This window comes from Chenopodium quinoa, unplaced genomic scaffold (genome assembly GCF_001683475.1).
Source record: "Chenopodium quinoa cultivar QQ74 unplaced genomic scaffold, ASM168347v1, whole genome shotgun sequence".
NCBI classification, from domain to species: Eukaryota; Viridiplantae; Streptophyta; class Magnoliopsida; order Caryophyllales; family Amaranthaceae; genus Chenopodium; species Chenopodium quinoa.
In genome coordinates this window covers 7,418,813-7,439,232 of record NW_018742484.1, presented here as the reverse complement: position 1 = coordinate 7,439,232, position 20,420 = coordinate 7,418,813, and the positions used below count along the sequence as shown (strand labels likewise).

General features: G+C 33.4%; 2 protein-coding genes across 2 annotated transcripts; one reads left to right on the top strand and one right to left on the bottom strand.

Moving 5' to 3' along the window:
* The first annotated feature begins 480 nt into the window (after nt 1–480).
* Nucleotides 481–8,292, top strand: LOC110719648 (mitochondrial adenine nucleotide transporter ADNT1-like). The gene is made up of 8 exons (XM_021898627.1): nt 481–977; nt 1,802–1,850; nt 2,757–2,920; nt 3,356–3,393; nt 5,266–5,378; nt 5,464–5,577; nt 7,326–7,667; nt 7,761–8,292. Exons 1-8 carry the CDS (start codon nt 814–816, stop codon nt 7,842–7,844), a joined length of 1,068 nt encoding a protein of 355 aa, XP_021754319.1. The 5' UTR covers nt 481–813; the 3' UTR covers nt 7,845–8,292.
* A 183-nt stretch (nt 8,293–8,475) lies between these two features.
* On the bottom strand, nt 8,476–15,122 carry LOC110719647 (paramyosin-like). Its single transcript, XM_021898626.1, has 4 exons — nt 14,961–15,122; nt 14,307–14,370; nt 12,355–12,531; nt 8,476–11,938 (listed from the first exon to the last, which is right to left on the bottom strand). The coding sequence occupies exons 3-4, from the start codon at nt 12,452–12,454 to the stop codon at nt 8,757–8,759; spliced, it is 3,282 nt and encodes a 1,093-aa protein (XP_021754318.1). The 5' UTR covers nt 12,455–12,531; nt 14,307–14,370; nt 14,961–15,122; the 3' UTR covers nt 8,476–8,756.
* Nucleotides 15,123–20,420: the final 5,298 nt, after the last annotated feature.

Genomic DNA, 20,420 nt, shown 5'->3' with positions numbered 1-20,420 from the left:
ATATATATACTAAAAGACACACCAACAATAATATAAAATTAACTTACACCCACCTTACACAAGACTTATTGACGTTCTTATAATTAGATTGATTCAAGTTCACTTATTTGAGTTTAGTACAATGTACAAGTTGTTTCTTTAATAAAAACACCATATAAAAATATACATCATGAAATAAGAGATAAATCTTTTGAAGAAGCATTAATTTGCCTAAAAAAATACATTATATTTATTTATTATTATAATTTTTATTAAAGACAAATACTATACGGATTAATTGCCTATTGTATTACTGTTTAAAAAAAAATGACTATTGTATTACACTTCATATTTCTCGAGTAATTTCTATAATTCAATTATCAATAATTTAAAAATCCGAGCATAATACCAGGATTATCTACTGTAATTGATTATTACTCCGTAATTTATTATCCAACAAAATAATGATGTACATTTATTTATTTATTTATTTTCCCTAAAAAAAACAAACATCGTACAGACCGTAGTCTTTGTTACGGCACTTACCCTAGCAAGCCTTAAAATCTTCCTCGGGGCTTACTAGCGCCGGAACCCGGCAACCGTAAAACCACTTTCTTACATATTCCTCCTTTCTCCATTTTCCGCTTTCTTTACTTTTCTTCTCTCTGAAAATCAGAAAAGGTGCAGAAACTTTCTCTCTCTTCTTTCTTCTCTCTTCCACCTGAAAACTCCATGTTCATTTCATCCGCCTGAGAAAAATTCCTCCGATTATCGTATCCTAGGGTTTCAATTTCGGAATCATCGTTGATTTGCGCAGTTTAGGAGAGAGAAAAAATGGCGTCGGAAGATGTGAAGCAACGAGGCGAAGCTGCTGCTGTTTCGACATTCGTCAATTTGGCCGGAGAAGCTAAGGCTGCTACTGAAGGCGTTAAGTCTCCTCGTCATGCTTTGCTTAGCATTTCCAAATCTCTCGCTGCTGGTGGAATCGCTGGCGGAGTGTATGTTGTTATCTATTTTTTTTTTTGTTTCATTAGGGTGGCGTTTGAATTGGAGATGATCGGAATTTTTGATGTTTTCAGGTGTTTTTTTAAGTGTGTGATTACTGTTTGGTGTTGTGTGTTTGTGGAATTGATGAATTATCTTGTTCGTGTTATTGGAATTTGGTTGTGGAATTGAATGATTGATTGCTACAATTTGCGCGCTAAATGTTTTGCGAAATGACTGAGATTATTGATTAGTGTGTGATTACTGTTTAGTGTTATGTGTTTGTAGAATTGATGTGTAGTTAGTTTGTATTAATGAAATTTGGTTGTGGAATTGAATGATTGATTGCTATAAGTTGCACGTTAAGTGTTCGATGAAATGACGGAGAATACTGATTAGTGTGTGATTATTGATTAGTGTTATGTGTTTGTAGAATTGATATGTTGTTAGTGTTAGCAAAACTTGGTTGTTGAATTGAATGACTGATTGTTATAAGTTGCACGCTAAATGTTCGACGAAATGACTGAGAGAAAATGAATTTTAAGAGAAAATTGAGTGATCAACTGCTGTGATTTTTGTTTGTAGTGAAATTCAATGTTTTCGACATTTTGAGTCGTGTGAATATATGTGATTGAAGTTTTGTGTAGAATAATGGTGTTTTGGTACGTAGTTAAATTTGGTTTGGAAAGTGATGCAGTTTGAGTATTTGTACCTACTAGACAATCGAAGTATTTTCAATGAATGAATGAATTGACTGTGAAATGGAAATCGGTGAATGTCTTTAAAATGTTTAAATTCCGTATCAATCATTAGCTAACTTTTGGCGATTTGATTGCAGATCACGAACAGCAGTTGCTCCTCTAGAACGTTTGAAAATTTTGCTGCAGGTGAGTTTACAAATGACACTGCTGCCACTTGATCCATAAGCCTTTTGTATATATAATCTTGTTTTGCTACGGCTATTATAAAATAGTAGGAGGTAGAGAAGTGATATCATCTGCTTAGAACACACAAAATATAGCATCGGCTATTAACTTTTCTGATCAATTTTATGTTAATACAATTGAGATACGTATGCACTCTTTACACCGCACTATCACCTTCATTGTACTGTATGAACTTCTGACCTCTCTGACTCTCTGTATATTTAATTTTTTCCCCCTGGTATGTATTCATTCTCTGCTCTTATCAGGTCCTCTTTAGCTTGTTATTTAGCTGCAGTGTATTAATCAGTAGATGATGGATGGAAACTTATTGAGTTATTATATTTATGCCAAAGAATCATCTTATGAAAAGCAGGAAATGTTAATTGCAATTTGCAAGCCTGCAGAAGCCATGAAAAAGATATAAAGGAACTTTCTTGCTTGGTTACGTCTTTCTTTTATTCCATATAAATCCCTGCCTTTCCAAAGTATATAATTGGAACTTGGGTAACGACAGAATGGTTTTTCTCCATGTAGAAAGCTGTTATATCAGTTTTTAGATCAGAAGTGAACAATTCTTTTTTCTTGTATATGATGCTTATCAATGGAAGACCTAATACATATCAATTAGAAGTTTAAACATTATGAAGACTGATAGTTTTTCTGTATTGAACACTTAAGTCAGCATGTGATTTTTTCAGGTGTGGTACTGTATTTAGTTTTGTTGGTAGCATTTGTCTTGATGAATATCCCATCAGAGCTAGACAGCCAGTTTTTAAATTTAACAGTGTTATTGCCAATATCTTGTTTTAAGTATTTAAAGCTCAAGTTATTTCCTTTATGATGGTTTGCTGGCTTTGTTTTTCTCAGGTTCAAAATCCTCACAGCATCAAATACAACGGAACAGTTCAGGGTTTAAAATATATCTGGCAGACTGAAGGATTCCGTGGGCTGTTCAAAGGCAATGGAACTAACTGTGCTCGTATAGTTCCAAATTCAGCAGTCAAGTTCTTTAGCTATGAGCAGGCATCCAAGTATGTTCTGTGACCTAACTAGCTAACTGTGTGCATAAGATCTCAATGTTACTTCAAATTCATATATTTTTTTTATTTAATATGGCTTTTAAATTTTTTGCATGTGTCAATTTTTAGAATCAAATTAATATTTGACGAATTTTTGGGAATCAAAGAGTTTCTGTTGGTGATCTAGTATCTTGAGTTCTTGACTGAGTGACTATATTTGAACCTATAAATTAGTTAGAAAATATTTGTGTGAATTTACGGAGAGATCAATTGAAGATCATTGAACTAAAGACTTTTCTTTGAAGAAAAGTAACTGTAGACTAACACTTTAGTTAGAAAAATACTGAAACATGTGGAGCCCAAAAGCTTTTGTATCAATTACTTTTATGTCATGGTTTTCTGAAGATAGTTTCTTTGAATCTACTGATGGCTTTTTTCATCAAACAGGGGAATTCTGTGGCTTTATCAGCAGCAAACTGGAAATGGTATGAGCAACAGCAAATTCTGTTGCATATAGCTTCCATTCTGCTCATAGACAGCCTTACCTAGAATTGATTGGATCTTGTGAATTTTCTTGGCAGCTGCTACTCTTTTTCCTTTACCAGATTTCATAGATAAAGTCATAGATTTATGAGAAAGGGAGAGAAGTAGGAGCATCCAAAGCCGTCTGTTTTTCACATGTAGTAACCCTTGTTCAAGACACCTTTACATGTGGTAACCCTTGTAATTGTATGGTGATGGTCAGATTTAGGGGTGTGCAAATGAGCCAAGCTCGAGAAACCTAATGGAGGCTTGACCAGAATTGGAGTTTGAGTAGAGCTGAAATTTGAATTTTAGTTAAAATCCGTTTTTGCTAGCCCAATTACTATTTACTCCCATATTTTGAAGTTTTTATTTCCTCTGTTAGGCTGGGATGTCCTAACATAATTGGCCACTTTCCAAATCTATTAGTTTGAGTTATGATTTTTTCCAACATTTTCTTACATTTGTTTGAATTTGATCTGTAGTATCAAGGATAATTACAGGTTTTCAGGTGATTTTCTTAAAAATGGCCTCTAATCAAATGTGGCCAGTTAAAGTGGGGTGGAGGGAGCATTGGTAGCTTAGATTTAAGCAAATCTCCATATAGCAAATATACATTGCATAAGGTAAACACACTCAGGTTATTACATGGACGCACTAGAAAGGTTTTTGTTTGTCCAATGGAATTAGGAATGTCCAAGTACACAGCTTAATCTTACCCAAGATGGTTATTTTGATATGACTCTCATAAACATAACATTATGACCCGCCGCCTGCCAGGTGGGTATTCCTTCCTAAAAATTTAAGTGAGGCTCTTATGAGGAGAGTATGCCTGATGTTCTACTTTAAGGTACATGACTCTCATAAACAAATACATGTCAGGCAGTCAGAGGAGGTGGTGTCTAGTGTGTAACTGGCTGGATATTTGTGGATGTTGATGGGCTGATGGTCTAATCATTGCCAGTGTTGAGTGAAACCTTTAACCTATGCCCCTACAATGGCACTACTGCAGTTGTGTAATGCACACCTGTTAGTAATGTAGTAGTGCAGGTATGGCTTGCAGTTGATTCCCCTGGCTGCTGCTGAGGGCCTTGCCACCGAGGCACCAATGCAAGAATGAGAGTGAGCAATGGACAAAGAAAGGGGTGGCTGGTGGAACTCTGAGAAAGCATTTACATATGTTATGATGCTGACTTTTACGTAGGACAACGTTCATGTGTCTTAACTCCCATCATCTCTTGTGTCCTTGGTACACCTCGCCTTTTGTTTTTGGTAAACATGTCTTGTGTGTTTGTTTAGTATTCCAAATATGTCATACAATTTACAGCCATAGCTGTGAATCAATTTTCGCTCAAAAACATAAATGTGTAGTGACTAATTGTATATGCAGTATTATTTCTATACATGTAACTTGAATTTAACAAAATGTATACAGCACTAAACAAAAACCCAAGCTTGTTCCTGAGCCTTCAAATCAAGCCTAGTCAAACTGTGATCGGGCACTCATTAAAGGTAGAGCGGTGGAAAGGAGAAAAAAAGGCAGTAGATATAATAAGAATTATGTACTAGGAATGTGCCTCTAGGTTTGAATATACCTTTCCAGTTTTGCTTAAAATAGTGAATGAAATTTATCTTGGACAGAAGCGTTCTAATATTTTCAGACTTGGTAGTTGCTGTTGATATGGTATATTGATTGACTAATACAAGTGCCTTGTTTCAAGATGCATTGAATTGACTATCAACAGATTGTATGATGAATTGACTATCAACAGATTGTATGATGATGGGTTGCTCTGTGGGAGACAATCAGATTTATCTTGCATTGTATTTTGCAGAGAATGCTGAACTGACTCCTGTTTTACGTCTTGGAGCGGGAGCATGTGCTGGAATCATTGCCATGTCCGCAACTTACCCAATGGATATGGTACGAGGCCGGTTGACTGTTCAGGTATGCATTTAGCTTTCTATACCAACCAATATCAATAAGTAATCTTTTTGGTCACCTATTTTTACTCCTGTTGTTTCTTTCGCAGACTGCTAAATCTCCTCAGCAGTATAGGGGGATATATCATGCTCTCACAACTGTTCTGCGTGAAGAGGGTTTCCGGGCCTTGTACAAAGGGTGGCTCCCTTCTGTTATTGGTGTGGTAAGTACTATGTGAATAGGGATTCAATATAAATTACTTAAAATTTTGATTATTATTTCTCCCATCGAAAATCAGCCAACAAATTTTTATAGACCTAGATAATTTGGGATAACAGATGAAAATGGCATTAACGTGTAGGGGCTGTGGTGGCATATTGAATTAATCATGACTGTAGGTGACTTGTGTTAAGAAAAGCGATATATAGTACATTTATGTTATATAGTAATCAGATTGGGTGATTGTTGGAAGCTATCTTCTGTAGATGGTTTTTGGTGCGCATCAATTCTAATCTATTGTACTTGCTCTTGGACTCCAAAATCAACTTTTCTATATTTACTCCCTCTGTCCAACAGCAGTTCAAACACTTAACAGTTGTTGTTAGGCTATCAATTATTCTTTGAATAGAACTGTAGATGTGATGGGAGTTAGTAGGGTTTTATTGTTATATTAAGTGGGTTCAAAAGAAGGGATGTGACATACAAAGTAGTAAATAATTGTTGGTACCACTCTTAAAGGTAGGGCTCAAATTATTATTGGACAGATTAACATGTAAATTGTTCAAACTAATCTGGAACAAAGGGAGTATGTTACTCGTATATTTTATCACTCACTGGTGTGCATTGATATTAACTGCATGCATCTGTAGGGAAAATTGGAAAACCAGTATTTCTGTATATGGTCTTAGTAGCACATTTTTTCAATAAGCACTAAATACACTCCTTCCGTCCAAAACTAATGGTTACGTTGCTCCTATCCCCCATTTTAGCTATGACACAGTTAATAGTTGGCCATTTATACTTTCCCAATTACTCACTTTTAGATTTTTAGTAACATGGTTTTGGAAAAGTCAAATCACGCACTGTTATTTATTATTAAATAAAAAATGTTAGAAACTTTTCCAGTCATACTAAAAAAGTGGCACAGTGCATGTGACTATTAGTTATGGTTGGAGGGAAGAGGGAGTACTCAGTTGGAATCTGATTGTTATGTGCAGTTCTGATGAAATCTGATACATAAGACAGATTGTCTAATATCTACAACCTACGGGTTTGATCACTGTGCAGTCTTTCCTGGAACAACAATTTTATTTTATTTTTATTTATTTATTTATTTTATTTTTTATTTTTTTTATTTCCAGTTTTTGTTATATCATAGTTAGATCCCCAATCACACTATCTTAATTCATCTAGGCATTACCTATGGAGTGATGTAGCTTGGTTGCTGAAGTCTGAATATGCAAATGCTGGTTTTCTTATAAATTCAATTTCATAATATGACAATATTAGCTATGGGCTGGAGATTGTATTAGTTGCTGGGACATAAACTGGAATGAAGTATTAAAATGGAAAATTTTCCTCTTTCCTAAATATAATAGACCTGTTTACTGAGCATTTAACTATATCCAATATACTGAGGAGTATCCTTTTAAAACTTGTCATTACTTATAAGTTATAACTCGGCGGTATATGGGCTGGTATGGCATATTGGCTTTTACAGTTATGCGTAGTATGTCATATGTGAGTGTACAGACATTATTAGTCTTCCTTTGTTAATGCAAGACTAGGCTCGGCTTAGAATGTGAATTTTTCATTGGTTTTGGTGATTATCACTTATTAATTGTTTGTTGGTATACTAGCATTGTACACCATGTGTGTAAAACTGTAAATGGCTTTGTAACAAAGAGAAGGGAAAAGTTAAGGATGCAATTTTTTCAACTTTTATGCCTTAATGATACTTGTTATCTGCAGGTTCCATATGTGGGTCTCAATTTTGCTGTATACGAATCTCTGAAAGACTGGCTGATCAAAGAAAAAACATTTGGGCTTGTTCAAGACAATGAGTTGGGTGTAACAACGAGGCTTGCATGTGGTGCTGTTGCTGGGACTATTGGCCAGACTGTTGCTTATCCTCTTGACGTGGTACGCCGAAGAATGCAGATGGTCGGCTGGAAAGATGCATCTACAGTTGTCACTGGTGATGGGAAAAAGATTGCACTCGAGTATACAGGTATGGTTGATGCCTTCAGGAAGACAGTTCGATACGAGGGTTTTCGAGCCTTGTACAAGGGTTTAGTTCCAAATTCTGTAAAGGCAAGTTGTTCTTTTCCTTTTTATTTTCTCCATGCTCAAATTTTAATTTTTGTTTTGGTCATTATCTCACTTTGGAAATTATAAATGCTTCAGGTGGTTCCATCCATTTCAATTGCATTTGTCACATATGAAGTTGTGAAAGATTTACTTGGAGTGGAGATGAGAATTTCAGACTGAAGCGATTGAAAGTTGGAACTTTTAATTTCTGAATTAGGGTTTGGGTGCTCACAGTAAAGGTAAATTCTGAGGGAATAATTCTTTTGCGGTTCACGATTATTTTCGAAAGCCGTACTTGTGGCTGCAGATGCTGGTATCTGCATCAAGTGATCATCTTAATTTCCCTTTTGATTTTGCCCTTTTTATTTATTTGGTATTTCTAATAAGAAATAGCTTGTAATATCCTAGATTTCCTAGGAGATTGATAAAACCCTTTTATCAATAATTTTATAGATCGATCTATCTTACCGACGCTCATTTACTGTATTGTTGCCCATAATTTTTATTTTTTGCTGAATCAAATAATGGTACAAATTGGTACTAATGGACTTTCTCTTGTATGAGAAACCACATTCGGCATTTGTAAAATTAGTGATTTGCGAGCTGCATAATAATAAATCATTTGATATCTTCATATGCAATATTTCTTTATAGCCAATCAAACTCTGAAGGGGTGATATTTAGTTAATGGCAGTGCTGTTAAGAAGACTAATATATTTGGCGATCAAAAAATGTGTTTTTGATGAAACTGAGGAAGCTCAGATGAGAAATGGGGGAGAAAACTCAGAGTAGTAGTATTTGGAGATGACAATTGACCCAGAAAAATAAATAAAAACATGACATTTATTTCTATATCAGGTAAAGAATAAATCTAGTCCCCAAATATCTGGATCGAAGGAAACACACCAAAAAAATCTATACTTACTCGACAGACATAAGGATATACACTCTATTTTACACCCATGAGGCCATGACACAATCGGCCCCCTACCGAAGACAATGAAACAATAATGAAAATCCTTGAAAGCCAAAATTAAATGCATGACTCCCGAAATAGGACAAAAAAAACCCCAAAAGATTCTATATCTACCTTTACCTTCTTTGTGGGGTTGTCTTTGGGACAGTCTTCTTGAGCTCATCATATTGGGTGTACAAAGTATCGCACCACAAGCATAGCTGCCTTATGGCTTGACGTTTTTCCTCCCCAAGGGTTGATAGTCGCTCATCTTTCTCTTTCAATGCCACATTCATCTCTCCTGTTGCCTTCTTCAGCTCGTGTACTGCAGAAACCAACTTTTCTTTTTCGCCTTTATTGTTGTCAACCTCAACTTCCAACTTACCAATCTTCTCTGTCATCATTAGTACCTGTTCTCTCTCATTCTTCAATTGCTCATTTAGATTGCCCAGCCGTTCTTTCAACTGCTCTCCCTCAACATTCTTCCCTATTGCACATTGCTTCAAAATTTGAACCTCTTCGGACATGCTGAAGATATTGTTAGAGAACCTCTGGTGATCCTCCTCAAATTTACTCATGACTGCTTCCATTCCAGCTAATGAAATGTTCACATTCTCTGAGATATTCATTATCATTCCACGATAAGCTTCATTATTAGCAGCAAGTACTTGAGCGAGCCGAGTGAATTTGTCTTCTAGCTCTTTACACTCTTGTTGATATTTCATTTCAGCAATCTTGAAGCTCTCTTCATTTTCGCTCAGTAGTTGTTCTGTGACCCTGAGTTTTTGGTTTGCTAGACGTAGCTGAACTTCAATATTCCGGGTTTTCTCCCAAGCAGTCTTTTCTTCATCTGTAGCCACCTCTAGATCTCTTTTCAATTCTTCAACTAATATCTCAAACTCCAAAATCTTCTGATCTTTTGATTCACTACTCATGCTCAAATCCTCCTTCAGTTCCCAGATTGTTCTCTTTGCCTCTTGGAGTTCCGCCTCGTTCTCTTGAAGACGAGTTTCAAGTTGTTCACACTGCTCTTTTCTATTGATCAATTCATCCTCTAGTTCTTGTACGGTCTTGAGATGATCATCTATATTGGTTTTCAGATCAACATTCTCGGTTTCTAGCAGATTCAGACCCTCAAGATATTCCTGTTTCTCCTTCTCAACTTGTGCCTCCAACTGGCTTTTAACGATTTGAGCTGCTTCTGATTCCTGCTTCAAATTGCTGATCTCCGTCATTAAGGCTGTAATCTTGGAAGATGCTTCATTCTCTTCGTCTTCAAGCCTTCTCTGCATTGTAGATGACTCGTCAACCCTCTCCTGTAATGATTTCTCCAGCTCCTGAATCCTATCTTGCAACCTTGTGATCTCCTCTCTTAGTTGAGTAGCCTCGCTGTTGCTTGATATAGTTTTCTCTTCTAGTCCTGTTTTGTGGCTGTTTAGCGTTTCCACTTCCAGCTCTCGGTCCATTAACTTGGCTTCCAGAGTTTCCTTTTCTTCATAAAATTGTTTCAGAAGTGCATCACTGCTAGTTAATTTCTCATGCAAACCTTCTATCTGTATCCGATACTCTGCAATATCCTCGTCTTTTCTCTCAAGATCCAACTTCATCTCCCTTTCCTGAACCTGTAAGGTTTTCATTTCATGCTCCAATGAGCTGATCTGGTCCTGTAATTCCTTGATTTGAACAGATGCTTCGTCACTTCTTCCAGCCATCTGTTCTGACAGTTGACTTTTCTCAGCAGATAACATTTCAATTTCTTGTGTTAAGTTGTTGACTTGGGCTGTCAGGGCTTCAATTCTGGAATTTGACTCATTCTCCATAACCTCAAGTTTCTCCTGGAGAGATAATATATGTTCTTCTCTTTCCTTTGACATCGTCTCCATTTGTGAAATCTGCTCCCTTAACTCAGCTACCTCTTCTCCCAACAGTCTGGCTTCTGCTGATTTACTCTCAAACAGCTCTTCTTTCTCTCTGTTCTCACTAATCAAATTCTCTAATTCAAGTTTTAAACTGTTTGTCTCTTCCTCCAGTGCCTTTATTTGTTCTGAAGCTCCAGTTTTATGTACATCATGTATCTCCCTTAGGGATGAAAATTCCCTTTCCTGCTCAAGCAATTTTTCTTTTGAGCTGTTAGACTCTGCTTTCAGCTCATCCAGAGCATCCTGTGCCTGTTTGAATTCATCAGTCATTTGTGAAATTTTGTGAGAGAGAGAATTTTTTTCTTCTTCAGCAGTGATCATTGATCCCTTCAAGTTTTCGTTTTCTCGTTTTGACGAGTCCAGCTCGAGCTTCAAACTGTTTGTCTGTTCTTCCAAAGCCTTTATTTGTTCTGAAGCTCCTGTTGTATGGGCAACGTGCATCTCCCTTAGGGATAAGAAATCTCGTTCCCTCTCAGCCAACTTATCATTTGAGGTGGCATACTCTGCTTTCAGCTCCTCCATGGTACCCAGTGCCTGCTTGAGTTCATCAGTCATTTGTGACATTTTCAAAGAAAGAGATGCGTTTTCCTCTTCAGCAACTTTCATGGTCTCCTTCAAGTTTGCTGCTTCCTGCTTCCATGAGTCTAATTCTGGTTTTATCCTAGACATTTCCTGGGCAGCTGTCTCTAATTCAATCTCAATGCTTTTTTTCTCACTTTGCAGCTGATTGACCTCGCCTTTCAAACTTTCTACATTTTGGTTCTCTTCTTTAAGCATTTTGATAAAAACTTCTTTCTCAGTGGCAAGGTTATCTCTATCTTGTTTCAGTTCTTCAATCTGTTGACTCAGTTCAGCTTCTGTCTTGACAAAGTTCTCTAATTTTGACTGTAGCTCTTCTTTTTCTGTCAGGAGTTCTGATTTCTCAGAATCCAATCTTTGAACCTCTACCTTCATATCTTCCACAATTTTGTCTGAATCTTGTTGCTCTGTCAGTAATGCCTTGTACTCTGATTCAAGAGCGATTTTCTCATTGCATGTTGTTGCCAGCTCATTATTGAGATCTGCAACTTCGAGTTTTGCTGCTTCAAGCTCTTGCTGGATTCCATCAGTGGCTTTATTTTCATCTTCTACTTTTCCATTTTTGATGTCTTTTCCCTTGGATGAATGGTCTGAGTCAGAGTCAGAGTCTGACTCTGAGGAAGAGAACTTCTCTTTCTTTTGCTGTGGCTTGCTAACTTTCTCCTTCAATTTACCAGTGAGATGATCATATTGAGAAAAGAGTGATTCATACTGTTTGTGAAAATCCTCAATGAGTTCAGCAAGAGGCTCTTTTTTTGATTCATCACTTTCTTCGTTGCTCTTCACAAGGTTCAGTAATCTTTTCTTCTTCTCCTCCATGTCTACAAACACATAGGAAACTCGTTACATAAGGCACTTACAATTGGGAGTAAATTTTCTTTTTTTTTTTTTTTTTTTTTTTAACCAAGGGAACAACTAATGATCTGTCTTAGCTCAACTTAGTTAAGCCTTGACAAGAGGACTAAATTATTATAGTTGCTAATGAGAGGCAGCAAGACCTTTTTCATGCTGCTGGATGCATCGACTTACAATAAGATAGATTAGTGAATATGACTTTTTTCGATGATAGAAATTAAGACATTATCATATTTTCCAATCAGCAGTGCCTTCAATATGGAATCAACAAGCATTATAACCCAAATTGGGCAGATCTCATTTACAGATGACACATAGAGCACTGGAAAACGTGGGGAAATCGGAGGAATAAGTTTAAGATTTTCATGTTAAAGGAGCACACCTTTTTTGATTTCTTGAAGCTTCTCATGTTGTTCAGGATCAGTATGCTTTTCAAAAAAGGTCTTTATTGAATTTCTCATGCGGTGATGTTTCTTCGTCATTTTGACTAGCTTCTCACCTTAAATTTCCTCAACCTCTATGCATCTGAATGAAGCTCAAGACAGGAAAGAATCATAACCTGGGTCAAACAAATAGGAAGTTTTGTTACTCTCAGCTGCAAATAGAAAATTTAGGCTTTGTTTTGATAGACAGGTAGATTTTGAACAACAGCTTGTATGCTTCCTGTAAATTCTACCATCTACCAGAAAACGCCACCTTATCACCCACTGGAATTTATCATATATTTAAGGGATATAATTAAATACTAACCAACCTTAAATAAAATAAACTTGCACTTAGGTGTTAGCACACCTGATCTTGAGTTGGTTTAAGGACTAAAAACTAAACAAATTAATGAGGGTCAAAACCCTCACTTTAAAATTTACTTTTGCATTGTATATGTAAATTTAATTTCATCAAACCAATAAATAGTAACTAATCCAATCATCCAACTAAACCATCCCAATCCACAACATTTGAGAGACTGAGTAATTTGCTTACAATCCTTAGTTCTTGTATGATTGTAGAACCATATATTAGCTCTCTAATTAAATCAAGAATCAAATGCTTAACTTTTTTGTTGGGCAAAATCCCAACTTATACTCCGTATTAGTAACTACATCAATAAGATGGAGTTCATTACCCAGAAAAAACTACTACATAAATAAATAAATAAATACAACGAATTCAAATTCATTTTACCCAAGGGAGGAATCTACATCTTACCCGTATATTTAAGAGTATGCATCTTATGGTGCAATAGGTTGAAATTCCAAATAAACACAGACAAAACTTTACAGATTATTATCCAATTTTCTTTATATTAATACACACATAAGAAATGATCATTATGATTTATCTGATTTGTGGCTAAATCATGTCCACTTCCCAAACCTAGCTAGAGCACATACTTCTATCGAACACAAATCTGTAGTGAACTCGCAATATATATTATAAAAATCAAATCTAAAAAACCAGCAGACATGCATCGGCGACTCCTAAAAGACATATATAAACAAACATAATCGCCAAGTGATCTGGCTATCACAATCCAACTTAAAATAATCGGAAATTCGGACTGGATCCTAAGTTACCTTCAATTTGTTCAAAATTCCTGTATATTGTAATCAAAATGTTTGACTGGTGTACTTAATTTGACAAACATCATGTGTTGCCACGTAACGTAACACAAGCAGCCAAATCAATCAATAGAAATACATCGGAGTATGATTTTAGTACTCAATAAAACAGCTTGAGCATGACAAAAGTGAGTTGTTCTTTTTTGTAATTGTCTACTGTCTCCCTACGCAGTATTCGAGATCGGTGCCACATAAACCCAAACATACTTCACATGAGATTTTCCATACTTCTCCAATGCGAACAAAAAGGAAACAATTATCCAATACTCACCGACTCTGTTCACCAAATTAATAGTCATATTGATCGCGTAATCGGACTACGCTCGTGACAACTAAATCCGATCATCCGGACAAAAGGAGTAAATGTAAAAACTGCTAGAACTAAACAGCAGTCAATTCAGATAGACAGAAACTTCAATTTCACTTCTCTAAAAGACTTCAACCTTTTTTATTTTTTTTATTTTTTTTGTTGATTAAATATCACCTGAGCTTTTAAATATTATTAACATGGAAAAAATAGTTGGTTTGTTTCACAAAAAAAAAACATGGAAAAATAAGTAAAATATTAAAATCCAGAAAATACTTCATAACTTATCAGATAAGATCATAAGAGTAATCAATATAAAAAAACAACATCGAAGTTTTGAAGCTAATCAATTAATTTAACATAATTTAAGAAATTCAGATAAACTTCCGGAAATAGTTGAGTTTATACCTGTAAATCCAGAACTTTCCAGTTGAATTATTGTAGTAACCGTCGGAACTTCGCTCAAAAATTTCTAGGACGCCAAAGAAAAATATGAATCAGGATTCCAGAAAGCACAAATCAGATGAATCTTGAAAAAGGAAGAGAAAAAGAAATCAAACAACAACTTTACACCTAAGCACAGCAACTTCAGTTAGCTAAAAAAAGTAAGGAAAAACGCTCATCGAAAAGTTTTCACAACAACTTCAAAAGATCGGAAAAAGCAAATCAAAGTAGTTCAAATCATTTGATCAATCAACGAAATTCAATCAGATTTTAACACAAGATCATATGATTTATAGTAAAATTAAAGTTGAAATCGATAATTTCTTCGATAAATTTTGCAGAATTTTGAAGCGCTTGCTAGAACAAATAAAAATTAGCTTAAACAACAAAAATCAATCGGAATTTAACACAAAATCATGTGTTTATAGCAAAATTTAAAGCTAAATATATAATTTCTCCGATTAATATTCCATATATTTGAAGCTTATCAGATTAATATAAAAGTAGCTTAAACAGCAAAATTTAATCGGAATTCAGCAGAAGATCATCTGATTGAAGTAAAATTAAAGCTAAAATTAAAATTTATTCATTGATTAAGTTCCAGATAATGAAGATTACCTGAAAAAATGAAAAGAAGTTCAAATACTCTGCTCTTCTTTTGCAGTAGAAGTTGAACCACCAGGACAGAGAAAGAGAGAGAAAAAGGAGGGAGGAGAGAGAAAGTAATGAAATTGAAATTTGGCAAAGAAGATTTGTCTGATTTGGAGTCAAAAAAATAAAATAAAGTAAAAATAGACTATAAAATGACTAGCACATCATTTGGAGCTTCAGAAAAACCAAATATATTTTCTATTTTTTTTTAATTTTATTTATTTTAATTTATTTGGGAAATGTATGGAATCTTAAGAGAGGTACCTTTCTGACAAGAGTACCCTTGAGAAAATGTTGGTATTACATGCATGATTTTTGTTGTTTATTGGCTGGCAAGCAGCATGGAGAACATGGTTTTCAGGCAAGGCTGGCGAGAGACGGAGAGAGCTATGTTGGGTGTTTTTCATAATTTCGATGTTGAATGTTTTTTTTTTTAAATTATTACACCCTCCGTTCAATAATATAAGTACGATTTCAATAAAAACCACCGATAAACATTTTTTATGTAAATCAGTAAACAGCATAAAAACCACCAATAAACATTTTTTATGAAAATCAGTAAACAGCATAAAAACCAACAATAAACATTTTTTATGTAGATCAGTAAAAAATAATATTCAATACTCCGTACTTATAACTAATGACGTGGACGGTATATTGAGAAATACCCATAAGTGAAAAATTAGGAGTAAAAAGTAACTCCAATGGTGGTAGTTGTAGCTAGGGATTTTGTTGCAATATTAAATAATCCCTAGCTATTAGCTTGCCCATTAGAGCTAGGAAATGCAATTAGCTTGCCTTGAAAAAAACTTGCCAAAATAAATTAAAAAAAAAAAGAATAAATAAAATATAAAAAACTTATTTAAGGAGGTGGGGTTCAATTAAATAGTAAGCTAATAAGCCATTAGAGCTCAAAGTAAGAAAAATAACAATTAGCTTAAAAACTTATGTGGCATGACAAACTAATTTGACAAATTGACATTGGAGTTGTTCTTGTTGATGATTGAAGATAATCCTACTTCAAATGAGTGATAGGGATTAGAGATTATGTAGTTAAGTGTGATTAAAGGGTGTTTGTTTAGAGGGATAAAAACGGTGGGATAAGGATAAAAAATAGGAATAGAAGAAAAGTAGTGTTTGTTTAGAGGGGCGGGGATTAGAAGGGGGTTAGGGATATGGATTAAAACACCCACTTATCCTTTCATTTCTATAACTAAAGGAGTGGTATAAGAAGAAGGAATAAGAAATGGGTTGAAAAAGTCTAAATTACCCTTAATGAAATTGAAAGGGTAAGGAAAAAGGGTATAGGTTAGTAAGGGTATTTTTATAATTTTATTACTTATCCCTAATTTGTTTCCCATACTTACCAGACATGGGATAAAAATTATTTATTCTTGTCCCACTTATCAATCCCCTATCTTTATCCTCCCTTCTTATTTCTATCCCTTTAACCAAACCCTCCTTTAGTGTAATTATTGTGAGGTAAATAAATGATAAGAAATTTTTTTGTTAGAAAAAATAAAAATAAAAAATGTAACCGATATGTTTGAAAATTGAGTATTAACTTCGACGCGAGTATAATAAATACGATTCCAATTTTTGTGTACTAAATTATTTCTATGCTTGATGTTAGATGACTTAGGTAGAGTAGCCTAAATGGATATTAAGTGATAGACTCATAGACTGAAGCCTTTACTCATAATTAATATTAACCCATTTTTTGAAGGATCAATAAATTGATATATATCTATATTACTTGCACAATTTATGTACTCCCTATTATATAAAATTAGATGAAGTCCTTGTGATACACGGTTATTTGTATTTTTCCAATTAAAATATTTTACTAAATATATATTTATCTAAAAAACTTTGTGATATTCGCTTGCTTACTACTTGATTTTTTTTTATTATAAATGAATTATTAACTTTGTTTCTCATATTTAGATAAAATTCGTAATATAAAAAGATCATAGTTTATTTCACAAAGTTTTATATGTGACTAGTCACACCGTGTGGTCGGGATTATTTGGTCAGGAGTTACTTGGTTGATGCAAGGGTTACTCAGACAGTCAGGGGTTACTCGGTCAGTGTTTGGGTGTGTCTCAGCCGGCCACACAATATGGCCAGCCACACAAAAAACGCGCTGATTTTATTTTTATAATTAATACAAATTTTTTGATCTAAAATAAATTACAATTCTTTTTTTTTCGTTGGCTAAAATATAACATTTTCCTATGTGGCGCTACAACATTAATCTTACATGGCGTAATTCTATTATAGCATTTTAAAATTATTAATCTTACGTGGCGCTTTTTTATTATAATCCTACGTAGCGCTTTAAAAAAAAACTAATCTTACGTGGCATAATCCGATTGTAACGTTTTAAAATTATTAGTCTGAAGTGGCGCTCTAATAATTTTTTAAAAAATAAAATTCTACGCGGCACTCTAAAAACTCGAGAAAAAACTCCCTTTTATATATATACTAGTTTTGTGCCCGGGCAATACCCAAATGGTTGATAAAATTTTAAGATAATATTTTTACTTGAATGTTAATAAATACCGTCATATAATCCGTTATGATAGTGTAGGATATTTAGACATACGATATCATATGGCTTATATTTATATAGTAGTGTACTTTTTGTAGTTTTGTTTGTAAATAAATATCTATGTTATTATTTTCTTGAAATTACTTATATTGAGCTTAAATTATTTTCACTGAACTTAAGTATTTTTACCAAACTAAGATTATTTTTATAGATTAAAACTTATTTTTACTTATTCTCTATTTTTTTAAAATAAATTAAATAACAATGCATTTTGTATGCGGCTAGCCACACCATCTGGCCGGACAAAGTAACCCCTATAAAACTAACCGAGTAATCCTTGTAATACTAACTGAGTAACCTCTAACACTGACTAAGTAACCCCTATCTATAACACTAATTGAGTAACCACTATAACACTAACCAAGTAACCCCTATAGCACTCACGAAGTAACTCTTATAATAGTTGATGACACGGATTGACCAGCTACATATAAAAGTTTGTGATTAAATATATTTTAAATGGATCTTATTTTAAAGAACTTTTTAAAACGAATTTGATGATGGAAATAGAATTGAGTTATAGAATATTTATAAAAAGTTATGATTAATTTTATATATATGAAATATTAGAATTCTATCAATAATAAAACTCTATACAACAATTTTATCTTAAAAATTCTATCCAAAAATCGCTTACTTAGCATCATACGTGTCACAATAATGCCTATTTATCGCCTACGTGGCGCGACATTTGGGGAAAAACAGAAATGCCAAGTGTCACTGTTTCATGGCCTGGTTGCGAGACCGGCTTTATTTATTAGTGATATATATGATATGATATGATAGTTTTGTGTCTGGGCGATGCCCAAATTGTTAATCAAATTTTAAGATAAATTTTTTGGCTTGAATGTTAAATACGATCATATATATAATCCCTTTTTATAATATAGGATATTTAGACATACCATATCATATCGCTTATTTATATAACAGTGTATTTTTTTGTAGTTTTGTTTGTTAATAGATATCTACGTTATTATTAACATGAAATTATTTTTATTGAACTTAAATTACTTTTATTGAACTGAAAGTATTTTTACCAATATTCTCTATTATTTTTTTAAATAAATTAAATATATTATAAATGAGTCTTTTTTTTTGAAAGATATTATAAATGAGTCTTATTTTAAAGAACTTTTTAAAACGAATTTTATGATGGAAATAGAACCGAGTTATAGTATATTTATTAAAAGTTAGGATTAATTTTGTATATATGAAATATTAAAAGTATATAAATAATAAAACTCTATACAATATTTTTATCTTACAAAATCTATCCAAAATCCGCTTACTTAGCATCATATGTGTCACAATAATACCTATTTGTCGCCTACGTGGCGCGACACTTGGCGAAAAACTGAAATGCCAAGTGTCGATGTCTCGTGGCCTGGCTGCTAGATCGGCTTTATTTATTTGTGATGTGATGTGATATGATATGATAAATTTTAGACCTTTTTTTTTTTTTTTTGCTGAACTAAATTATTTCTATTTTATTTTCCCTTGTAAAATATAATTCCATTTACTAGTAAAAAAAAAAATCCTTTGTCAATCAAAATCCAGAAAATTTTCGATTTTATTTACTAGAATTCGGGATTTATTTCCTAACTTACCGTACACTAGATGGCTAGAGTGTAGTTGTGTACTCGTACAAATGCACGGGATATATAATATAGAAAAAATATTAAAATTTATAATAATAAAATTATTATTAAAATGTGGGAAGTTAATTTTGATATATTATTAGATTTTTTTTTTGTTTAGATGAAGAATTGAAATAATGAAGTAGGTAGTTAATTGAATAGTTTTGAAAAAAAAATGTTGGAACCATTTTTTATGGGGTTATTTTATTAAAAAAAAAATTATAAAAAAGTGAAGAAAATTTAAGAATTGGGTTTTCGAATATAGGGGTGAAAAGTTAGGAAAAAAAACTCTGAAAGTATTACTCCCTCCGTTTTTTTTTTATCTTTCCTTTTACTATTCATGTGAATATGTGATCAAACATATAAACTTTGATCATATCTTATAATTACTATATACAAAAAAGAATTATTATGTGAAAATATTTTTAGATTTGTTACAATTTGCATTTTAATACTATCAAATTTTAATTTTCATAAATTTTACTAATACGTACAAAACTAGAGCTATCACATCACATCATATCATATCACTAATAAATAAAGCCGGTCTCGCAGCCAGGTCACGAGACAACGACACTTGGCATTCCAATTTTTCGCCAAGTGTCATGCTACATCGGTGACAAATAAGTATTTTTGTATGTGACACATATGATGTTAAGTAAGTGAATTTTGGATAGTTTTATCGTATAGAGTTTTATTATCAATATACTTCTAATATTTAATATATACAAAATTAATCATAACTTTTAATAGATAGTCAATAACTCAGTTGTATTTCCATCATAAGATTTATTTTAGAAAATTATTTAAAATAAGATCCATTTTAATTATATATTTTTAACTTATTTAAAAAATAATAGAGAATCAAATCAGTAAAAATAATTTTAAGTTCAATAATAAAAATAATTTCAAGTCAATAATAACATAGATATCTATTAATAAACAAAACTCCAAAAAAATACACCATTATAAATGAGGTGTATGATATCGTATGTCTAAATATCCTGCATTATCAAAACAGATTATATGACCATATTTAACATTCAAATCAATAAGTTTATTCTAAAATTTTATCAACCATCTGGGCATTGCTCGGGCACAAACTAGTCACTAATAAATAAAGTTGGTCTCGCATACAGGCCACGAGACAGTGACACTTGACATTCCAATTTT

Bases quoted from the DNA above. Each gene is read 5' to 3' on its own strand.
- LOC110719648 (XM_021898627.1), top strand. From the start codon at position 814: ATGGCGTCGGAAGATGTGAAGCAACGAGGCGAAGCTGCTGCTGTTTCG. The intron at 3,394-5,265 runs GTATGAGCAACA...TGTATTTTGCAG, and splicing joins TCAGCAGCAAACTGGAAATG to AGAATGCTGAACTGACTCCT. The intron at 7,668-7,760 runs GCAAGTTGTTCT...TAAATGCTTCAG, and splicing joins TAGTTCCAAATTCTGTAAAG to GTGGTTCCATCCATTTCAAT.
- LOC110719647 (XM_021898626.1), bottom strand. From the start codon at position 12,454: ATGACGAAGAAACATCACCGCATGAGAAATTCAATAAAGACCTTTTTT. The intron at 11,939-12,354 runs GTGTGCTCCTTT...ATGTGTTTGTAG, and splicing joins GCTTCAAGAAATCAAAAAAG to ACATGGAGGAGAAGAAGAAA.